This window comes from Myotis myotis, unplaced genomic scaffold, assembly GCF_014108235.1.
Source record: "Myotis myotis isolate mMyoMyo1 unplaced genomic scaffold, mMyoMyo1.p scaffold_m19_p_9, whole genome shotgun sequence".
Classification (NCBI taxonomy): Eukaryota; Metazoa; Chordata; class Mammalia; order Chiroptera; family Vespertilionidae; genus Myotis; species Myotis myotis.
In genome coordinates, this window is record NW_023416401.1 from 85797786 (window position 1) to 85822238 (window position 24453).

The 24453-nt window shown below is 46.9% G+C and overlaps 1 protein-coding gene across 1 annotated transcript in view; it reads left to right on the forward strand.

Moving 5' to 3' along the window:
- DOK5 (docking protein 5) overlaps nt 1–24453 on the forward strand; it is a 136100-nt gene that overhangs the window by 95698 nt on the left and 15949 nt on the right. The window contains 1 exon segment of the mRNA XM_036323638.1: nt 10285–10420. Coding sequence (XP_036179531.1) covers nt 10285–10420 — 136 coding nt within the window.

The window sequence follows — 24453 nt, forward strand, 5'->3', positions numbered from 1 at the left end:
CTGTTGTCTCAGCCGCTCACCAGGAGGAAGGCTGTCCGTCAATAATCAAGAGGCTGGCAAGGTGTTGCTCATTTGAATAGGCCTCCTGAGATTCGCTCTAACATATACATTTTCTTAATTTACTTCACTTCTGGAAGCTTCTCTTTGTCCTTTCGGTTTGGAGTGCAGGCTCATACAGCAAGGATTGGTCACCTCTCCCGGGCAGCAGTGGCGTGACTACAGGCCAGTAGGGTTTTTCAGATGCTGTTTCTCCCCCTGCTCCCCATCCTCCCCCCAAGCAAAGCTGACCATATCTCAGTTTTTTCCCTTGAAGAAATTCAGAGTTGACACATACACTTTTTAGTAAAGTGCAGTTGCAGAATTAGTTGCCCCTGGAGAGCAAGAACATCTAGTATATAATCTGGGAGACTGAGGCACAGCTTGCTTCTGTTCTGAGAGGTTTCTCTTGTCTTTTGTTTGTCTCTTTCCACCTGGAAGCCCTGGGGTGGCAGGGGCTCCGATGTTTGCGGGAAGATCCAGCTGACGTGAAGTGCTGACTGCGCGCCATCCCCCCGTGGAGCCATTCTGAAGTGTTTATTGTTCAAAGCGAGGTGGCAGGTGCCCGCGGGTGCCCTGTTCATGTAGGAGCTGCTGCCGAGTTAGCGAGCTCCCTCGGCCCACCTCGCCTCCCCACTGCCGGGAATGATCTCAGGGTTTAACACCCCCAGAGGGAGAGCCGCTCAGGTGACACTTGGCGAAGGCAGCACTGAATAATTACCACGCTCGCTGGAGCACTCTCTGTCCCAGCTGGAGACTCTCGGGAGCTTTCGACATTGTGTTAAGGGAACATCTGGGCGTGCCAACAACATGCGAAGACATCGCACGCACAGGTGCTTTTCCTCACATGGAGAGCACACCTTTGTGAAAAAGCTTGTTTTGGATGGAAAGACATCGAACGACCTCGGAAAAGAAATAATCTAATTCCTGTGTGTATCACTCTAAACACAAGTCAATTGGTGAAAGGACGTTTCATTGGAAAAGAAAATTGTTTCCCCTTCTCGTCGGTGAATCTGCAGCTGAAAGGACAATTATTCTGGGAGAAATCTTTGAATGTTCTCTATTCGTCTTGATTCTAAGCTATTAATTGTCTCTGGTTTCTGAATATTTTATAGAGCATGTCCTCATTCTTGTTAAGAGATTGAAAGCAAATTAACAAGTGGCAAGTGCCCACCCTCCCCACTGTGCTGCCGAGATGGACTTGAATGGAGGTGAACTTGATCTCAAGCACGGGCTTGCTCAGAAGTGAAATCACTTCTGTTGCAGAGAAAGCAGAACCTGCTTTTGCACCAGGTATACCATTTGTTCTAGGATATTACCTATCCCAAAATTATCTATATAAAAGCCTAAGGGACTGTTATGGCAGGTCGACCAAATGACCTACCGACTAATCGCTATGTTGTGCACGGAGCACCAGGGGGCAGAAACAACACAGGAGCTGCCCCCTGCTGGTCAGTGCGCTCCCACAGTGGGAGCACCACCAGGCTCATGGCTGGCAAGCACAGCTGAGGCAGTGCAAGCCTCTCCCGCCTCCGTGTCAGCGGCTCCGCACCCCGCCCAGGCTCGGGCTCCTCTTTGGCTGCCTGACACTTGTGTACTACCACATCCTTGGGGGATGTCAGACTGCTGGTTTTGGCCCAATCCCCGAAGGCTGGCAGTCCGACATCCCCCGAGGGGTCCAGGATTGGGAGAGGGCACAGGTCAGGCTGAGGGACCCCACCAATTCATGCACTGGGCCTCTAGTTTTAATTATAAAGTGGCACAAATGAATAGGAGGAAGAATTCCCTCTACTCACAGAATAATCTTGTTAATGACTGTCATTCATAGGTGTCTCTTCATCGTGTGCCTGCTCTCTGCCAGATGCTGTTGGGTGTGGGGTGTGAAGTCAGATCCCAAGGCCACCATTGTAGGCTTAGCTGGGTCCCCCGAGCTCCTGTTATCACAGCACATGAACCCCTAAAGGAAACGGTGACTCTCTTAGGACCTTTGGGGAAAATTAGACACCTATCAGTGCATCCTATCTGGTGACCATCTTTCAGAAGTTTATTTTAATGTGTATTATTTATCTACTTTTTCCAGATTTATTGAGATATAAGTAACATATAACATTGTTTAAGGTGTACAATGTAGTTTGATTAATTGCATATATTGCAAACTGATAGCTATAATAAGGTTAGTGAACACCTTCACCGCCTCATGGAATTACCTTTTTCTGTGGTGAGAACATCACCATCCGCCCTCCGGTGGACACAGGGTGTTCCCAGGCCTGGCCATTGTAAAGAATGCTGCCATGAACATGGGGGTTCGAACAGCTCTTTGAGATAGTGTTTTTCTATCCGTTGGACAGATACCCAAAAGTAGGATTGCTGGATCAGGAGGTAGTTCTATTTTTAACTTTTTTGAAGGACCTCCATATGTTTTCCTCAGTGGCTGCACCAATTACTATTCCCACCCACAGTGCACAAGGGTTTCCTTTTCTCCGTCTCTGCCAGCACTGTTCCTTCTGTCTGTTGCTAGTAGCCGTCCTCCCCGTGGGAAGTGGTTTGATGTCCCTGCTGATGAGTGATGTTGGGCATCTTTTCATGTACGTGTACCTGCTGCGTTATGGTGTGGCCATCTCACAGTGGGCCAGTGATGGCGAACCTATGACACGCGTGTCAGAGGTGACACACAAACTCATTTTTTTGATTGATTTTTCTTTGTTAAATCGCATTTAAATATATCAAATAAATATCAAAAATATAAGTCTTTGTTTTACTATGGTTGCAAATATCAAAAAACTTCTATATGTGACACAGCACCAGAGTTAAGTTAGGGTTTTTCAAAATGCTGACACGCCGAGCTCAAAAGGTTCGCCATCACTGAAGTAGGCGATGGCTCCCTCCTGTGTGGGGGACCACTTGATATGTGATGGTACCTCAGAGCTCCAGAAACGTCCAGCAAAAGCGAGGCATCCCTTCTTCCTTCAGACATTCACTGAGCTCATCCTGATGGCCGGGTGGTTCCAGGCCTGGGGATGAGGCAGTGAGTGAAACGTCCAGGCGTTGTCATTTTGAAACTCACTCTCTAGAAGAGAGGCAGACAACACAAACCATTTAAAAATGTGAAATAGATGTTAGATCGGGTGAGTCGCACAGCGAAAAATAAAGTTGTTTGAGAGGAAATACCAAAGGATCGTGCAGTTTGCAATAGGATGAGCAGGGCTGGCTTTGCTGAGTCAGGGATGTAAAGAACTAGAAGAGGGGAGAGAGTGAGCCATGGGGGGATCGGGGGAAGAGCATCCCAGCCGGAGGAGGGGGCTGGGAAGGTGCTGAGGGGAGTGGGCCTGCAGAGTGACTGTGCCCGGGACAGAATGAGCAGGGGTGGGGAGGGGAGGGCAATGCGTGGTAAAGGGGGAGGTGCTCTGTCAGACTGTGGGACTTGAGGCCCTTGTAAAGGTTTGTCCGCTTTTAGTCTTAGCCAGATGCTTAGCCATTGGGGCTGCATCGAGTTGGACAACTGCAGCATTTGCAGGAAACTTCCCAAGACCTTCCTCCCCTCTGACGCCCATTGCAAGTCCCGAGATTGAATAATATGCTAAAGTGACTCACGGAAAGCTGTGCAACTCAGGCTTAAAGTTTATTACAGCAAAGGACACAGACAACATCTGTCGAGGGAAGAAGCTTGTGTGTGTGTGTGTGTGTGTGTGTGTGTGTGTGGAGGGTGTGTGTGTGTGTGTGTGTGGAGGGTGTGTGTGTGTGTGTGTGTGTGTGTGTGTGGAGGGTGTGTGTGTGTGTGTGTGTGTGTGGAGGGGGGTGTGAAGCCCAGGGAAGTAGCAGGCAGGAGCTTCCACCTTCTTCCCCCTGTGAGTCAGGGCAGCGTGGCCCTCCTCCCTCAGGATGACGGCGATCTCAGTATTACCAGCCAGAGGCGCTCTCCCAGGCCACAGAGCTCAGGGTGTTTTGGGGGCTCCATGGCACACATGCATGATTGATTTATTGATTGCCCACATGGGTGATCTCAGTCCCACTAATACCATGATACCCGAAGCCCCACCGTAAGTCACATTGTTCCTATGTGGCTAGAACCCCAGGCAAACAAAAGGGAGGTGTTCATAACCCCGAGGAGTAGCTAAAGCTGCAGGGAATGGGGTGCCCACCTCTCTCCCAAGCTGTGCCTTTCCTTTCTTATCACCCCTCTGACCCACATGGCTCATGCCACCGTATTATTCTCGAACCATTCACATATGTAGATCTTGTCTAACCAAGTAAATTGTAACCACCGTAAAGAAAAAGCCATGTTGCTTTTATTAATTTTATTTTTCAATGACAGTTGACATTTAATATTATTTTGTATTAGCTTCAGGTATATGCATAGTGGTAAACAATCATATGATTTACACGGTGATCCCCCCATAAGTCCAGTACCCTCCTGACACCACACATAGTCAATACGATATTGTTGACTCTACCTGTGCTGTACTCTGCATCCTGTGACTATTGGTAGCGGCCAGTCTGTACTTCTCAGCCCCTTCACCTCTGAAAGCTGTGTCTTTACCTTTGTTCGTACCCATCACGGCCACTATTATGATTTGCCGTATGTTCGCCTGACAAGTACTGCTTCCTTCAATTATAATATGCAATTACAAATGTAAAATTCAACGTTGAGTTAGTAAACTGCTTTTGCAGGGGTGGAGAGAAGAGTATCCTCAACATACATATTGAGTATAAGATTCAGTCTGCTTTTAGCAGTGTCCAAATATTCTAGATACACAGCTACATATTCAACAAACATACAAATGAGTGATGAATCCATCTATAAAGTAAGGAAACATGAAACTGATTGGCTTACTGATTTCAGGAGTTTTCTTATTAACACTGCCTGGCATGAGATCATTCATTTTGGTTTATATAATTTCAATCCATTTGTATTTTTCAAATAAAGGATATTGAGCCCAGCCAGTGTGGCTCAGTGGGTTGGGCGTTGTCCAGTGCCCGTTCGATTCCCAGTCAGGGCAAATCCTGGGTTGCAGGCTCAATCCCCAGTGGTGGGTTGGGGTGGGGGGAGAGTGCGTGCAAGAGGCAGCTGATCAACGTTTCTCTCTCATCATTGATGTTTCTATCTCTTTCCCGCTTCCTTCTTCTCTCTCTAAAATAAATTTTAAAAAAAAACGTTTAAAAAAGTAAAAGATGATGCTGTGAAATGTGATTGGCAAAGAGAAGGGGTTTCTTAAGTTGGGCCTTCAGTGCCCTTGGGGACCATTGTGTTCAGGTGGCGACTGCAGAATAGTGAAGACCGTGGCCTCCAGTACACTGCGGCCAGGCACCTGGCTGCCCTCCCCATCCCTCCCCACCATGTTGGAATCGCTGGACTTCGCCCTCTCAAGGCGTTCAGAGCGCAGTCATTCTGCTGGAACTGTTCTCCAGCTTACTCTTCCAAACCATCCCCCTCCTGCGGCATCTCAGTGAAGCCTCAGTTTCAGAAGCCTGGCCCATGGGGCTGGGACAAGTCCCCAGTTATGCTTTCTCTAGTGCTGCCTCTCCTTCACAATGCATTTTACGGTTCTTTATTGAGCACCAAATATGGAGGCCACGCCCAGTCCTAGGCACCGGCGGGAGAGCTGAAAAGTCGGGACAGAGCTGACTGCATGGCGCTCACACTTCAGTGCAGTGATGGAAGTGCATCTCATTGAGAATTTGCTGTGCACCCTACATGCCATGTGTTGTACTTTCAGTAAAACTGGGTGACAGTGATGTCATTATATTTATTTTTCAAAAGAAATGCAGGCTGAGGGAGGTTAGATGATGGGCACCAGGTCACGGAGCAGGTGAGGGCCATCCCAGCAAGGCGACCCGGAGCCCAAGTCCCGCCCCTCTTGCTGCGTTGCTGTTGCCGTGGTGCTGGTGGTACTTCTGGGCATGGGTGAGTGAACTTCTCACTGTTTTTTGGCATTCTTGTTTTTCTTCTTGGCCAGTTGCACAAACCATGGTTTAGAGTGACAGGCATATCATTTGGGCAAAGTAATTATTGGGAAATTCAAAACTCGAAGTGCATTGACATGGCTACGCTATTCTTCTATCTGAATCCCTATCTTCAGAAAGGACACAGGAGATGGCAAACTTAAACTCATCACTTCACCTCCTCTGGGTTTCCATCCCTGCTCTCTGGTAGTGTGAGGCCACAGGAAGGAGCACTGCTGGGCCGGTGTCCGTGGGAAAGTCAGTGGGTAAGAGAAAGGAGGCTGGACATGGAGAGTGAAGTGTGTTCCCAGTGCTGTCTGGCTGGAGCCATTACAGCATCTTCGTTCTGGGCTGTTTCTCCGAGATGAGCCGCAGACGTAAGGCCACGTAAGGCCATTAGCCCGCTTGATGCGTGTTCTTTCTACTTCCTTGCCTTTCTTCGTTTCTTTTCCCCCCTATTTCCCTCTTATTTGCCTTGGGGAGTTTGCCTATTGTATTATTTTGACAAAGGTGTGCAGTAATGATTTTAATGGATTTAAAGCTGCTTATGAAACGGCACATGAATCTATCTGGAGGGAAGGAGAGACATAAAAGAACTCGTGGGTCTGTGCCTGTCCCTCCAGAGGGCAGACTCTCTCTGTCTGTCCCTGGAGTCAGAGGGCAGACACCACACCCAGCCCAAGCTTTTAATCTATTTTATGTCTGTCTTTCATTATTCTTTAAACACGAAAAGAGCCTCCTAACTTGCTCGAACCGGTTCAAGTCTCCCCCTCCGTGCGGGAGGCAGAGAAAAGACCACAGCCCCAGCATGCCCACCATGCTAATTTATGATTAGCTTATCCTAAAACAGGGGTGGGCAACCTTTTTGTGAGTGCGTGCCAAAACCAGCAAAATCTCTAACTCAAAATTCTTCTGCGTGCCAACCCTAATTTTTTGAGAACATGTTACGCCTACTTGATATCTCTTAAGGTGTACATATGTGAAGAACCTTGAAGAAATAATAAAATTCATTCGAGCAACAAAAACACAGTATATGGTGATGAAAAATACATTTATTTTTTAATGTATACATGTACACTGATAGTCCGACAGAAAACTTTATGACTCCGTTTGATATTATCAGTTGGACTTTTGCTGCTGCATCACTGATGACAGAGATTTTACATCAGGTTTATATTTCGTGACCTTTAGAGATATGCACGAGCTACTACTTTCATCCGCCAGGCTACTCCTATTATGAGACTTAACAAAATTCATCACTGAGAACAAAGATTCACAATTGTAAATGGAAGATTATAAGAGAGGGTTTTGCATGGCAGCAAAAGTTACTGGCATGCCATGTTTGGCACGCATGCCAGGGGTTGCCCACCCCTGTCCTAAAAGAAAAATAAATAACAGCCAATAGCTTTGATAGAATACACAATAGACATATTAGTTCTTCTAATGCAACAGGGAGCTGTTCCAAGGCCAATGTGAGACATTGAAACCAAATACAAACTGAGCTTCCTTATAAAAACTTTATTGTTCCCAATAATTACAGATGACAAGATAGTTGCTGCTCATTACTTACATATGGCTAAATAAATTCCAGTAACTAGCAAAAAAAAAAAAAAAAAAAAATGAACTCGTGGGCTGAGGTTAGCAGAGATGGATGGAAGAGCATCTGAAGGACCATTTCGTTCATATCACCTTCCTGGGTCTCACTGTCCCACCTCCCACCAAAGGACTCGTGCCTGTGAACAGGGTGGACGAAAGCCTTGGCAGCTCAAACCCAGGCCTCACTGCTGTTCTGTGGAGAGCTCTTCAGAGCAAATTGCTGGCCTCCTGGCAGATCAGGTTAACAGGGGCAGTGCCCCTACTCTCCCCCAGCTTAAAAAAAGGAATAAGTTGCTAACATTAAAAATTCAGGTTATTTCTCATAGAAATCAGGTGCTCTGGCTTCCCGATAATCAGAAGCTGTGGCCCCACTGGGCTCCTATGTCCCCACGTGACTAGGGCTGCTTGGGACTGCTATTCGGGAGCCACTCTGCCTGCTGTATATTGAAGTGCGTCTGAGCTCTGCATCCATTTAACTGGTGTAAACCTGATTGAATCTGAGATTGTGAGCCCTGGTCCTTACTGTACGTGGCAGGTGGTGTGTGCATTGTGTGTTTGTGTGAGTGTGCATGTTTGTGAGGTGTGTGTCTTCCAGATCCTCTGGTGGAGGCAGGTGGTCTATTGTTGCTGTACTTTAAAGAATACTTGATGCTCCAATGGTTGTGATTTCACTTGTTTTCGATCACAATAATTATTTAGAGATGCAGATGTCCTTAAAGGAAGGTTGTAGATTCATTATGTTGAGCAAAAGTAGACATTGGATGAAAGAGGGATTGCCAAAGAGGAGGTCTTGCCAACGAGCAGGTCATAATATAGATGGAGCATTTCACCAGCTGTGTCAAGATAAAATAGAGTAGAAAACATCAGCATGTTATAATTGAAGATGCATAAATAGCGAGGTAAATATACTGGCTCCTAATCTAAGCTACACTTATTACTGTGGTTGCAGTCACAAGAACTTTAAGAGCAACTGGATTGTCAAGTTTGAGAAGCAGAATTTGATATTAAGCAATAAACTACCACTGTTTCTAGGTAACAGGTATCTTCATTCTTTTTAGAGCCAAGATTGGCATATACATAAGTAAGTAAGCAACAACATTGGTCATAGGGGAAGCCAGAGGCCACTTCTTCCTCTTAAAGAGTTGACTGAGGCTACTTCCTCTTCTTCGGGAATGATAGCTCCTATTTGACGGGAAAAGGAGCTGTGAAAAATGAAGACCTTGCACAATTAGGTGTCACATTTGTCTGACGGCATCAGTGAGGAGGGAAGGGCAGTGAGCACTGGGCAGTGAGGGAGTCTTCCGGGAAGAGCTGGGACGTGACTGAAATACATCAGTTCTTAGTTTTCATTCCTCATTGGGTTGGCGTGACTTAATAATTAAAATCACACAATCAACCCCCTGAGGTAGTTCTTTATATTAGCTTACTGAAAGAGCCACCCGTTTATTCTTTTCCTTCTTCTCACCTAGCCCATATCAGGGAAATCCAAGCGAGGCCGGTTTTGACGGGTTACGAACACTGAGCTCTATGTGCTAAAAATTGCCATATGGCCGTGGTATCAGGCCAACTGGGGGAAATTAGATAGGGAGAAATCTTTCTATTTTTATTACATTAATTGCATAGACTGGGCTAGATAAAGTAATTAACAGCCGTTTGGGTGGAAATGTGCTTGATTTCCATGTTGTTTTCTTCAGATGTGAACGAAACTCGGCCCTCAAGCCAGGATTCAGTTTTTCAGCAGGAGATTCTGAGATGGAGGGAGTGGCATTGTGTCTTTGAATAATTAAGGTCTTTAAAATAAACAAACAAAAGCAACGTCTTTGTTTACTGTCGATAGATGTATAGATCAAAATCAGAACTTTAAAAATATCCTTGCATGTAATTTTGCCCATGTCCTTTAGAAATATTTAGAGTAATTAAATATATTGGTAATTCTACATATCATGTATGTACACACACACACACACACACACACACACACACACTAAAGTATACTTAGCAATTAAAACACCTTTATTAACTTCTTGCCTAACTGTGTGTACCAGTCTCCCTTGTGAATGGACTTCATTTCTGGTTTAACAGTCTGAGGCGGAGATGACCTTCCTCTGAGTCGTTAACACTAACCATCAGACCACAGAGCTTCCCTGGGGGACCTGCTCTTCTGTTGGCCACGCTAATGCAGCACCGTCATGATCCCCAACAAAACTCTCAGCTGCATTTGGTCACATTGAGCGGAAGCTGGAGTCAGATTGGATCTCTGACTTTGGAAATGAAGGCATCCTTAAGGCATCGTCTGTAAGGGAAGTTAGAAGTGAGCCTGGGAGTCATGAAACCCTTAGCTCACCTCTGAGCTGGATGGTGGGGACGCTGACGGGTCTGATTCCTGGACTGAAGGGGAAAGCAGTCCCGCAGGTCTCCTCTTTGACAGCAGGAAAGCGGAGTACAAGGATTATGCCAAAATCAAGAAATGGCCTTTTTTACTTTATTAACTTTCTGCTTTGTTTCTTGAGGAAAAAAAAAATCACCATGTTAGCCAAGAGAGATGGGTTCCTGCCTTTGGAAATGTGGGTTCTCGCTCACTCTGTTTAGCAGATGGGCATGAGTGTCCTCGCCTCATGCAACATTCCTGGGTCTGGTCTCCCGGTGCGTCCGAGGCTCTGGTGCCTGGCTCCTGGGGCGGGGCTCTCAGAAGCTCTCTTCTTGTTTCCACAGGATGTGTGAGACTGGCGAGGGGCTGTTTATCTTCCAGACGCGAGATGGAGAGGCCATCTACCAGAAGGTGCACTCTGCCGCGCTCGCCATCGCTGAGCAGCACGAGCGCCTGCTGCAGAGTGTGAAAAACTCCATGGTAAGTCGGGGTTCCTTCCTCAGGTCCCAGTGGGCACTGCCGTCGGCTGCCACCTGGGATCCCTGTGCTGGAAACCACAGCCAGCGATTAGGCAGGGGTTTACTCCTGTCCTCACCCAGGTATTCCTCAGATTCGATGTCACCCTGGGACGGCCCGGAGTGGCCCGTGGCTGAGGCAGTCACCTCCTTATCTACTTTGTGCCACAGTTACTATAGGTGTGCACCTTAATCAGTTTGGGCTCCTATAACCCATACCATTGACTAGATGGCTTATAAACAACAGACATTTATTTATTTCCCTCCCTGGGAGGCTGGGAAGCCCAAGGGCAAGTTGCTCTCAGAGTCACTGTCTGCGGGGAGGGCCCACTCCCTGGCTCATAGCTGGCTGTCTTTTCTCTCTGTCTTACACACAGAGGGGACTTGGAGTGTCTTTATAAGGGCGCTCTGTCCTCAGGACCTAATCACGTCCCGAGAGGCCTGCCTTCTAATGCCATACATTTTGGGGTTAAGATTTCAATGTATGGATTTAGGGGGGGGCATGATTATTGGGACGTAATTGCAGGGAGTATGTACATTAGAGTCAATTTGGGGTGTATGGACACCTGTGGGGGCACAGCTATGTGGGTTATCTGCCTATAGATATATGGTGATTGCTGTAGCAGATGTTGTAATTTCCAGTGTCAACAGGGGTCGGGAAAAACATAAGTGAGAGAAGAGGGCTGAGAGGAACTGGAATGAAATCTCAAAAGCCGAAGACCTGACAAGTGTTGACATGAAACTTTGGGCTCCATGGAGGAGATCTCTTGATTTTTTTTTTCAGAGAAGCCAAGGATTTGAGTCTGTATATGCACCTCCCAGTCTGTAACTGTTGGAAATTCATTCTAATTAAAGCCAGCAACAAAACTGTCCCAATTTGTGGGCCAAAGAAGACTTGTCCATAGACTGCCTCTTGCCCATAGCCATGCATTTGCCATCTCTGGTTGATAAACCTTCATAGTCTTCCAGGATAGAGACTCCACAAACACAAACACACACGAGCATCCACAGACACTCTCTCGGGACACCTACCCTGCTCGTTGCTTTGTATTAGGGACTGTCACTCATACCGAGAACTGTGATTCTTGAGTTTCTTCTTTGAGAAGAATAACATGAAACTGTAGTCGAATGCAGAAGAGTTAAACAATGTAAATCATGCATCGTGGCTGCAAACACATGCAGGGCCCATCTGGAAGGAAATCTGAAAAACCGAAGGCACTGTGTTGGCATGCTAGCACTGGGGTAGTTTGCAAATTGCTGATGTAAACATGTGGGCTGGTTGGATTTAAAGAGGGAGGGAAAGCATGTCAGTAATATGATCTGTCCCAGAGCAGTCCTGAGTTATCCCAAGTGGTTGTGCACGTATTGCTTCAGGATTTCAGAGCAGGAATCGGCAAAGCTTTTTGTGAAGGGCCAGGGAGTAAATGCTGTAGGCTTTGTGGACTAAGATGGTCTCTACTTCAACTCCTTAGGTAAAGCAACCATAGGTAAAACATCATCAAATGGGTGTGGTGTGTTCCCAAAACACTTGAATTCAAGCTTCATGTAATTTTCACATATCATGAAATATTTTCCCCTTCATCATTTAAAAACGTTCTTTTTGAATTAATGCAGATTTGATATCCATTTCCCTATATGCTTACCAACTCTGGATATCACTATAGAGCTAGATAAATGGATGGATGGACAGATAGCTGGCTGGCTGGCTGGCTAGATTGGATGGTGGGTGGATGGATAGACATTAGCTAGTCAGCTGTACAGTCGAATTCAAGTCACTTCGAATTTACAGGGCAACATGTGATTGCATTAAAGTTGTATAGCTATCCATTAGACGCCTTCAAACATCTGAGCAGGTTTTTTCAAGATTACCTTGTTTGTGAAGCCGTCAATTAGCATAAATTGTTGTGTGCTTGGAAGGCAAGTTCTGCACACACATATTTTTCCATTTACAACCTCCTCATTACTTCCGCTAAAATTAATCAGGATTATGAGTCATGCCTTCAGATTATCCCCTTGCAAATTTAGCTGGAAAATAACATTCGTTCTTAATTCACTGTATGCTGAAGGGGTTCTACAACTGAATGTGATTTTAAAGCAATAGCGTTCTGTTTTAGATGGAAATGAATAAGTGTCAAAATGAGATCTGAATTCCAAGGGAGTTAAACAGGATTGCAGAAGGCTTAAAAACCACGTACTTGAATCAATTTCTGATTAGGAGAGAAAAGAGATGCGGTGCTAACATGAAGCAAGTGATAACAACATGACTGGCCACCCTCCCTGGGCTACAATTTTGAGTTTTCTGGTCATTGGAAATGGATCCACCCAGAGCTGGCTGTATTCTCAACTAGGAATTGCCTTTATGTCACTGTTGGCTTGCTTCCCTGAGATAGCTAAGGTCATAAATGGAGAAAGATAGCAAAGCTAACCTCTAGGCTTAGCCTCATTATTAGGAAGCCCTGGCCCACTGCTAGCTGACTTCGTCCCCAGACAGATCCCGCACTGTGGGAATGCCAGTTGGACGTTGCAGCCTGGAGTGAATTAGCTTTGATCAGACTTATGACCTTGTGTCCCAGAGGTCATAAAGAGGAGGCGTGTGGGCTGGATAATAATAGCAAGTATTGCTATTGTGGTCGGCTGAGTAATGGCTCCCCACAGATGTCCACATCCTAGTCCCTGGAGCCTGTGAATGTTTCCTTCTGTGGCAAAAGGGATTTGCCAATGTGATTGAGCTAAGGCTCCTGAGATGGGGAGGGTACCCTGGATTCTCTAGGTGGGCCCAAGCTAACCACAGGATCCCTATAGGAAGAAACAGGAGGAGTCAGAGTCAGACAGGAGGCAATGTGATGTTGGAAGCAGAGGGACAGAAAGAGAGAGACAGTGGAAGATTCTATGCTGAAGGCTTTGAAGGTGGAAGAAGGAGATGTGCGCTGAAGGATGTAGGTGGCCTCGACAAGGTCATGGCCTCGAGAAGGTGGAAAAGCCAAGGGACCAAGTCTCCCCTGGAGCCTCCAAAAGGAACCAGCCCTGCCAACATCTTGATCTTAACCCAGTGAAACTGATTTCAGGCTTCTGGCCTCCGTAATAAATTGTTTTTGTTTAAAGCCACCACGTTGTGGTAATTTGTTACAACAGCCATAGGAAATGAATACAATAATAAGATCAATAGTAATGGAAATATATCATGCCTTTCCCCTGTGGCAGACAACATGTTAAGGACTTTCTGTGTTCTTTCTAACCCTCAAGATGACCCTTGGATTGAGGCCTAAGACCACCAGCTTGGAATCAGTGGGTTCAAATTTGGAGCAGGAGTGACCTGCTGGGGTAACCCCAAATTACGCTTTATATCTGAATCAAGCCCCTAATACATGTTTTCTTTGCCTGCATGAGATCTTCTCACTGCTGTCTAAAAATTCCAAATTAGTGGCCAACATTCAAAAATGAAGGTTTCGCATAAAACTCAGATTTCTGTACTGTCTTAAAAAGTGAAAAGGCCGGGTAACACTGGTCTCGCATCCCCACATGGCAACCATCAGCTCTGCCCAGTAACGTCTGACCCTTAGATAGAATGGCATCTTCAGTTCTCCCAGTGCCTACCATGCTCGGCGTCCCTCAGCAACCGGTCCTTCTCTGGGTGTTTATGCCATGCTGTGGCAATGGATGTCTCGCCTATCTTACTACATGTATTCATTTTCTATTGCTGCGTAACAGAGTCCCACAAACTGTGCACCATAAAACACACCCACTTATTATCTCATGGTTGCTGCGGGTCAGAGTTTTCATATGGCTTAGTTGGGGTCCCAGCTTCAGTTTCTCACAAGGCTGTGGCACTGGTGTCCACTGGGCTTCAGTCTCACCTGAAGGTTAGACTGGGGAAGGATCCATTTCCAAGCTGTTATGGTTATTGGCAGGATTAAATTCCTTGTGGTTGTAGGATAGAGAGCCTCAGTTCTTGTTGACTTGGATGAAAGCCAGCCTTGCCACATGGACCAACACACCCACTTACTTAGTCAAAACCAGCAAGAGAGAGAGCCTCCTTGCTAGTTGGGGGTCACAATCCTAAGTATCATAATCATGGAAACGACGTCTCATCACCCTGTCATAGTCTACTAATTAAAAACAAGTCACAAGTCCTTAACACCATCAGAGAAGGGGAACACTGGGGGCATGAAGACCTGGATGAGGAGATCATGGGGCCACCTTACTGTCTGTCCCCACACCATGCAGACTTCTGGGGTCCTGTTCATTTAGTGTATTGATTTTACTTTTTTGATACTTTTTCTACTTTATGGTGTTTTGCTAATGATGTCATTTATTTATTGAACACCTGCTATAGGCCAGGATCATTAGTAATAATAGCCACTACAGTTCATCAAGCCTCCTGCAATATGCCAGACACTCTACTCGCTTTTCCTCTGATCACCACAATATCTTTGTGAAATAGATGCATTCACGCATTCTCATTCATTTGTTCATTACAAAATGCTCATTGAGGCCATAGATACTGTTATGTGCTGTGGCATGTAGTGGTGACTGACAGGTGAGGCCCATGCTCCCCTGGGGCTTACAATTCAAGAGAATATTACTCCTGACCCTTGGCCTGGAAGGAATCACTGTCCCTGTCATATAAGTGAGAAGAACTGATTCTCAGAGTGGCTAAGTCACTAACCTGCAGCTGTAGAGCCCGTTATTGTTGGAGCCAGGAATGCAGGATCCCTGCATCTGGTCCTGAGCCTCTACCTGCAGCCACAATGCCTCGCCCCCTTGGAGAGTGTGAAAGCCCTTACATCCCTCTTATATCCCCACTCAGCATTCTCAAATTATCGTGAAAACCTTTCAGAAATATCAACTTAGAGTATATCTTTGTAAAAAATCACTGTTTCAGGACACCCTATTTCTTTTGGTAGTTTTGGCACCAGAAAGCAACTTCATAATTCTCCCCTCCCTTATTGCTTTTTAAACCAGTGTATTATTATGACTGCTCTGAAGGGGGTGCTCCTTGAGGCAGGTGGGCCTGGATTAGGGGAGACCCCCCTGTTGAGTGAGATGGCCCAGCTGCCAGCTGCCTTGCTGGCGGAGCCACTTGGGCACAGCTCAGGGCTCCCTGAGAAGCCGCTATTTTTGCCACCTTGGAGATCAGTGTCTATGACAGAGTCTAATTTTGGAATAAAGAGTGGAGGAGCATGGGATGGTCCTCATTCCACGACGGGCCTGTCATTTCTAGAATTTCCTTAAGGCGTGAGCGAGTGACAGGGTGGAGAATGACTGCAATTTGGCAGGCTTTCCCGGGCTGTGGGACGGGAGGTGACATGTGGGCCCCAGTGACGGCTCCCTGCACTCTGGAACCTGACGCGTACACAGGTGTGTGAGTGGAATCTGAATGACTCTCACTTGGTTCCCTCTTTTTTTGTTGACAGGTTTAATTGACAGATTTTCTTCCACACTAGGTTCTGCAAATAAAATTTGCTAATGAGTTTGTAGAATTCAAGTGGAATTCTTCCACAATTCTGGAAGCCAAAGTCATTTATAGTCAACCTCATTTAAAAAGCAATAGGCTACACACTTAAAATGATATAGAGAGAGGGCATCCAATGTGAGCCAGCACAGCCAAGTGTCCAAGGGTTCGGTGAGCCTGAGGGGGTGGGCGGGGGGGACTGTGAAGGATTAAAGAAAAGACAGACAAAGAGAATAAGCTGGGTCTATCAGGGGTGGGCAAACTTTTTGACTCGAGGGCCACACTGGGTTCTTAAACTGGACCGGAGGGCCGGAACAAAAGCATGGATGGAGTGTTTGTGTGAACTAATATAAACTCAAAGTAAACATCATTACATAAAAGGGTACGGTCTTTTGTTTTTTTAGTTTTATTCATTTCAAATGGGCCGTAGTTTGCCCACGGTTGGTCTAGATGGACCTCCTGTGCCTGGCTGAGGCCATAGAGAGAGATCCAGAGGCAAGCTGAGCCTTTATTTTATAGCCAGAGGTAAACAAGGTAGTGGTCACCATAGTTACAATGTTCTTGTGAGTTTCACTTGTTTTGGCAGCACTTGCTGCACCCCCCTCAGCCCATTAGCTGCCCAGATAGGATCTAGGGGGCATCATAAGGCCAAGCTTAATTATGCTAAGAGGGCTGTGCCCTCTAAGCTGGGACTTGTTTGTGGTTTTGCCAACAGGTCAGTCCAGGTTTAACCCTATAGCTGCTCCTACAATCCAAGAAATTACAGCATCCATTTCATTACTATTCAGATACCGAAACAGAGCCTTGTCTGCTGGGGTTTTATATCTCCTCTCCTCCCCCTGGAACTCCCCAAAGAGAAAATGTTTCTTACCTTTTTTTCTATTTATGGGCTCTGATTAATTGGAATTTTTGAAAAGTGTATTGCTTAAAGCAGTTATCAGCTTTTTCCTTTTCCTGAATTAAACCCTTTTTATATTCTGATATATTAATTATCATTCAAAAACCATTGACCAAACACCTATCTACTACTTGCAAAGCAATAAGGTAGGCCTTATAGACAATATAAATTAAAGTATGAAAAACATTTTGCATCTTTAAAAGGAGCTTAAAATTTAGATAGGGAGTTATAATTTGTATTCCTCAAATCATGCAACAATATAGTCCTGTAAATTCACTTGGTTATTATCACTTTGGAGGGCATCTTGTCCTTATTTATCAAAATTAAATTGGTACATCTCTTTCCCCAGCAATAGTACTTGTAGGAATTTACTCTAAAGATACACTAGCAGAAACAGAGATGCAGTGGACATGTGCCTTTGTCCTTACATTCTGCTGTTTAGCAAGTGTTTGCTGAGCCTTGGTTTCGCGGTGCTGAAATGACTGAGGAAGATGAAGTTCACATTCTTAGGCAGCTTATCCTGTCTAATAAAAGAGAAACATGGTAATTGGCGTACGACTGCTACCCTTCCCATTGGCTAATCAGGGCAATAATCAAATTAACTGCCAGCCAAGATGGCGGCCGGCAGCCAGGCAGCTTGAAACTAACATGAGGCTTGCTTGCTTCAGTGACAGAGGACTCCAACATTCCCCGCCTACCGCTGCAGGCCTCTGAGCTGCAACTCTAAGCAACTATGTTACAAATGTAGAAGCTAAACAAAACCCCAGAAACCTGCTTTAATCCGCGGGGCTTCAGCCAGCAGGATTGCAACATTGTAAGCAAAGGCCAGAAACCTACTTTCAGCAGTGGAGGCCTAAGGGCTGGACCCAAGCCTCAAAGCTAAAGCTGGGCCAGAATAAAAAAAAGAAAAAAAAGAAAAAAAGGAGCGGTTGGGAGCTTCAATCACCCCCAGCCTGAAAACAGCCCTCAGCCCCTCACCCAGGCTGGCCAGGAACCCCAGTGGGGACCCCCACCCTGATCCAGGACACTCTTCAGGGCAAACCAACTGTCACCCACCCGTGCACCAGGCCTCTACCCTATATAGTAAAAGGGTAATATGCCTCCCAGCACCGGGATCAGCAGAGCCTCGAGGCCTCCCGCAATCGGGATCAGCGTGACAGGGGGCAGCGCCCAAACCCCCTAATCGCTCTGCGGCTCTGTGTGTGACAGGGGGCGGGGCCACAACCTCCCTATCCACCCTGCTCTGTTCGTGACAGGGGGCAGCGCCGCAAACCCCTGATTGGCCCTGCTCTGTGCATGACAGGGGGTGGCACCGCCACCTCCCCATCGACCCTGCCTTGAGTGTGACAGGGGACGGTGCCCCAACCCCCCAATTGACCCTACCCTGAGCATGACTGAGGGTGGCATCACAACCTCCCGATCGCCCTGCTCTGTGCATGACAGGGGGCAGCGCCCCAACTCCCCAATCGGCCCTGCTCTGAGCCCGACCAGGGGCTGCACCTAGGGATTGGGCCTGCCCTCTGCCACCCGGGAGCAGGCCTAAGCCGGCAGGTCGTTATCTCCCAAGGGGTCCCAGACTGCGAGAGGGCACAGGCTGGGCTGAGGGACCCCCCTCCCCCCCGAGTGCACAAATTTTTGTGCACCAGGCCTCTAGTTTGTAATAAGAGACATAAGTGGAAACAGCTTATGTGCCCATCAGAAGAGGATAGTTAGAGAAACTGTGGCCTATGATGTCACAGGAATTTTACCAGGCCATTAAAGAGCACAGAGAGAATCATACTTGGTAATAGCAAAGGTGTGTGAAGGGCATGAATGAGCAAGAGGGAGGGCGATAGGCCGAGTGGACATGCTCACACAAGGTCTACAAACACAACTTCTGGAGGATGTAAAGGTAGCTGGTAACGTTGGTTACCTTTGTGGGGCAGGACGACGGTGTGAGGTCTGGGGAGGGACTTTTATATTTCACCGTATATCTTTCTTCTTCATTTGAGTTTTTTTTTAAGTCGTGGCTACATAATTGTATTTATAGGAACAGAAACAGTATTGAGCTTCTGGCACATGGCAAACAGAATTGATACCACCAATGGGGGAGAGGAAGGTCTTAGGAACGTATAAAAATTATGTGATAAGAGGTAATGATTGAAGCTAAGAGCTTAGTAGGTAAATTTTCAGGTGCTAGAAATGGGGTCTCCATTAAGAGGAAAGGTCATCCTGTTGGAGAAAGTTATGCCTGAGCTGAGTTTTAGGATGAACTATAGTTCGCTACATGTTGCTACTGATGGTGATGATATCTGACATTTATTGAGAACTTACTATATGCCAAGTGCACTGAGTATGTATTAACACTAGACATGTATTAACTTTTAGCCTTCAACCGACGTGTCTCTGTTGACGTGGACACTGTCCTCCTATTTTTAAGGTTAAGAAGTTAAGTGTGGTCACCCAGCTAAAAGTGGAGGGAGCCAAAATTTAAATCCAGGCACTAGTGCCCACACTTCACTGAGCAAAAATTAAATTAATTGGCCCAGTCAGCATGGCTCAGTGGTTGAGCATCAACCTATGAACCAGGAGGTCATGGTTCAATTCCCAGTCAGGGCACATGCCGGGATTGTGGGCTCGATCCCCAGTAGCAGGGTGTGCAGGAGGCAGCCCATCAATGATTCTCTCTCCTCATTGATATTTCTCTCTCTCCCTCTCCCTTCCTTTCTGAAATCAATAAAAAAAAATATTTTAAAAAAATTAATTGAATTACATCACCAAGCACTCCTGTGGAATCCATTAGAAATTGAAAGAGGCTAAATTGAATGAACCTACGTTTAGTAATAGACGTTGTTTCTTCAGACAGTATAGACTCTAGATACAGATACTACTCTACAACTCAGGCTCCTTTCTAACAGCTGCTGTGACTTTTGTTCCTGTACATTGGGAAAAATGTAATTTCCTGAGCATGCCCTTTTCAATCTTTTATAACAACATAGCAACATGTGATGCTGGGTTTTAATAATGCTTTCACCTGATTCTGAAGACCTGTCCTACCCCATCCAATTTCTCCCCAGAGCTGTCCACTCCTATAACTTTGCTGGGGTCATTGTTTAGCCAGAGGCTGTGCCTCTGCAGGAAAAGGAAACACACGGAATGTTGCAAACAGGTTGTAGCTTTGTTCATGACTCTAAAGCTAATAGTTATGTTTAAGATGGTGGCTCCCTAAGTAGAGAGAAAATGGAAAGCCTGATAGTGGCAAAACAGCAGGTCATGACCTGAACTGAAGATGCTCATGTGAGAGCAGAAAGCATCTGGTTGACCAGATGGACATGATGAGCAATATGGTGTTCCCACTTCCCAGCATCAGTCATGGCAGAGAGGCTAGAGACAGGAATGGTGAAGAGGACTGAGAGATAAATGGAATCAGTTCAATGCCATTTTAATCGATTTTGAGAAGGTAGGAAGTGATTTATCCATCTCCGCCACGGGTTGGCCAATCTTTTCTGGAAAGGGCCAGGGTAACTCCTTGAGGCTTTTGGGCCATCTAGAGTTCCTGCTGCTAGTACTTCACTTCCTTCTTCTCCTCTTTTTTTTTTTTAAACTTTAAAAATGTAAAAACTATTCTTGGTTCTGAACCATATAAAACCAGGCCACCAGGACTTGGCCTGCAGGCAAGCTATAGTTCACTGACCCTGAATGTACACCCCAGGTTTTAGGCAGTAGGTACAAATGAGCTTATTTAACCAGCCTCTCCCCCTCTAAGCCATGTGGCTTACTTTTTCTAGCAGGAGCTTGCCAGAGGCAAAAACAATAATCCCAAGTCCCTATCAGTGAAATCAGAAGCCACTTGTGGTTTTAACCAGAATCAGTCATTTTTAAAGAAGCCATTGGCATCATTGAACAGGGGGTTCAGCTTTTGGTTGCCCAGCAGACACATGCTTTGCCTTGTATGTCTTTTTTCCCAGGATATTAAAATTTGGGCATGACGAGAATCTGATCACCAGAAGGCAGAACTGGGGAGGGTACCAGAGGTGGTGCCACCATGGATGGTTGTCACCAACTTTGAAAGTTTCAACATTCAGGAGAGATCCAATCAATTGTTTCTGCGGAATTGGAAACTGACCACTTACTAGGTCCCTACCCAAGGGTCTATTGACCTGTCCAAGTGTGGAATGCAAATCCTCCCTTATTTTGTGACTTTGTGAGTAACAAGGGGGAAGGAAGAGCTATCTATTGGCTCACCTCCAGGCAACAAGGAAGCTCTGGGAGACATCTTCATTGGCCAGGCCAGGGAAAGCGAGGCAGATGACAGAGATTAGAGGGTAGGGGTGGGCAGGCTTATGCAGACCACTTTTTATTTCGTCTGCAAAATATTGGCACAGATGATATCTTTAGAAAATTAAATTAGTTCCCAGTGTTTAACATGGGTTTCACATAGAATGCAGATTTCTACCTCTTGAAAAATAGGAATATCTGTTAACATCGCTTGATTTAAGTGGAGTAGCCACTACCATTTTGAGATGGTGAATGCTCTTCAATGTCTCATAGTTCTTGTCTTTTCTTGTTGTCTTAATAACCAGACGGTTTTACTCATTTGTGCTCCCTTCAGGACACCACTGGCCTGGAGGGGCCAGGGGGAAGAGACTCGCCTTGCAGCAATGGGAAGTAAATGGGTAGCACCAGGAATTCAGGTGCCCGGGCTGAGCGCCCTTGTTTGCTGTTTTCCTAAGACACTGGTGGTGTTTATACGGGCACCGGCCATTGAGCTGAGGCCCTGCCTGCTGGGTGGGGCGCCTGCAGGACCTCCAAAACACGCACAGGCAGAGCCAGATGTCCCCGCTCGGCAGCCATCTCTGGGGCCAGGGGCACCGTGCCCACCAGCCCCCTCCGCTCTGAGCTTGTGCCTGGAGTGAGCACAGGCCCACCAGCCCCCTCCGCTCTGAGCTTGTGCCTGGAGTGAGCACAGGCCCACCAGCCCCCTCCGCTCTGAGCTTGTGCCTGGAGTGAGCACAGGCCCACCCGCCCCCTCCGCTCTGAGCTTGTGCCTGGAGTGAGCACAGGCCCACCAGCCCCCTCCGCTCTGAGCTTGTGCCTGGAGTGAGCACAGGCCCACCAGCCCCCTCCGCTCTGAGCTTGTGCCTGGAGTGAGCACAGGACAGGTAATAGGATCCCACCCACTGCTCTCAGTTCGGGCACACCTGTGGCATCCTGTCCCCAAAACATCTGCTCTTAGTGAGTGTGAGCCATTGCGTTGAAAGGTTCAATCTGCCCATATGAGATCTTAGCTGCAAAAGCTGACCTCTGAGTGGCTAAGCCTGCAGGGGTGGGGCCAGGCCTCCCTTCCCTCCCCCCCCCCCGCCCCCCGCCCCGTGTCTGTAAGAAACTCAAGGTCAGACACAGGGCTTTCTTTCTAAAAGTTTGTTGAATGAACAAACTGGGGATCAATGAGATAATTTTGTGAGCGTAGAGAAAAAGAAAAATGAAGCCAGAATACCAACTGCAGTTCCCTTCCAATGCCCAGCAATGCCCAGGTTCCCGGCACATCTGCTTCATGAGGCCATGGGAAACTGTCCCTGCTGTGTCAGCCTCCACGTGCAGGTGGGGGAGGGGCTTCTGAGCAAGGAGGCATAAAAAGTTACCCGAAGCAAAGGGAGCAGTGGTTTTGTTTTATGCGAGGGGCTGGGAATTCAGATGGCTCTGACTAAATAGATGCAAATCACTTTCAATCCCCATGAAAATAACCATTCGAGTGCATCTGGTACTCAGCAAAATGCTGCGCTTGGAAATTTGGCCCCAAATGGCTGATTTCACGAGCAGTCTGCTTCATCGAAGCCACAGCCACAATGGAGGCGTTCTTCCAGCCAGAGTTCTGCTCACCTACTGGCTGCTGTGTTTTCTCCGGGGGAGGAAAGCAGTCTCTCTCTCTCTCTCTCTCTCTCTCTCTCTCTCTCTCTCTCTCTCTCTCCTCTCCCCATTCAAGAAGTAAGCCTCGGCTTACTCTAGTTCCTCGACAGTTCAATAACATTCTGTGATATCTGGGTAGCATTTTGATGATAACAATACCCATTGCTTTTCCTGTGAATGTCAGAATGCGGAGAGGAGTTGGAGAAAGGAAGGAGAGCTTTGGGTGTTTCATGGCTCAGAGCTGGAGTCAGGATCAGGCCGCCCACGAGAAAGGTTTCCAGTGGGAAGCCAAGAAAGACCGTGTGGCAGGCAGTCGGTGTCCACAGGAGAGAAGGCCCGGGAGCCGCGGGGTCCAGAAGCCTGTGTCCCAGTCACTGGTCGATTCTGTTCCTCAAGGTGCCCAGGGGTTCCCGTCTCCTTACAGCCCAGGCACTTGGCCAGCTGCCATTTCTCTAAGCTTTGGAGATAAAATTCGGGTGTCTTTATCATTATGACCAGGACACAAGCTCATCCTTTGAGGTCTTCTTAATACACTCAGTAGTACTTCCTTTGAGAAGCACACAGTGTCCTTGGGCAAATCTCTTCACCACCCTTGGTATTTGTCTCCCCTCTGTACAGGGGGTTATATCGGCACATGCTATGTCAGGTGGCATAAAACAAGCCATAGCTGGACACAGTTCCTGGCACCTACTGACGACAAGTCACCTGAGCTGTCATCATCATTGACTTGTAGTGAAAGAGGTTTCTCAGTCACTTCATGATTCATTTATTCAGTCAAGTCAATCAACCCATCCATCAGGGATTGAGTCATTCAACTGCTTTTTATTTTTTTTAATATATTTTATTGATTTCAGAGAGGAAGGGAGAGGGAGAGAGAGATAGAAACATCAATGCTGAGAGAATCATTGATCAGCTGCCTCCTGCACACCCCCTACCAGGGATCGGGCCCACAACCCAGGCATGTGCCCTTAACCAGAATCAAACCGTAGGTCCTTCAATGTGCAGGCCGACGCTCTGTCTCTACCCACTTAGCCAAACCAGCCAGGGCTGTTCAACTGCTTTTTATAAAGGGCCTACTCTGTGCCAGGAATCACACCAGGTCCAGGTCCAAGAGCACGTGCAGTGAGTCTTCTGCGCCCGGGGAAGGAACACTCTGCTTAGAAGAGGGTCTGCCCTTTTGTCGGGAGGGAGCACCACCGTGGAGGCTGGTAGCAACAGGATCGAAGCTGGGCTGTGGACCAGCTCTCTGCTGTCCACTGTACATTCTGGAACGAGGGGAGCTGTGTCTGATTCATGTCTACGTTTCCAGCCCCAAGCGCAGCGTGTGGCTAGAGATGATGCCCAGAGCACACAAATGGATGGAATCGGTGAACAAATGTGCCGAAGACCCGAGGGCAGAATTCATGGAAAGGGGGAGGGGAAGGCAGGGCTGTTAGGGAGCCTGTGAGCAGAAAACCCGCGCTAGGAGGCTTAGTCTAATTGAGGGATAATTAAAGTTGGAGCTAGCAGCTCCATCTGGCCTGTGCTGAGCGTCTGCACGCTTTATTTCGTTTAATTTTCACAGCTCTCCTTGGAGGTAGGGGTTGGGTTTTGAATCCTGTGTAATTTGTTTTTACATAGATGCATGTATGTAAAATTTCACTGACTGCAAAAATACGACCATATTGGTGATGATTATACCCGATTTTTCTTTTCATTATTTGTTCCCATGTGTTTCCCCTCATTTCCCCTTTCCAGCAACTCCTGCATCTTATCTAGAAGG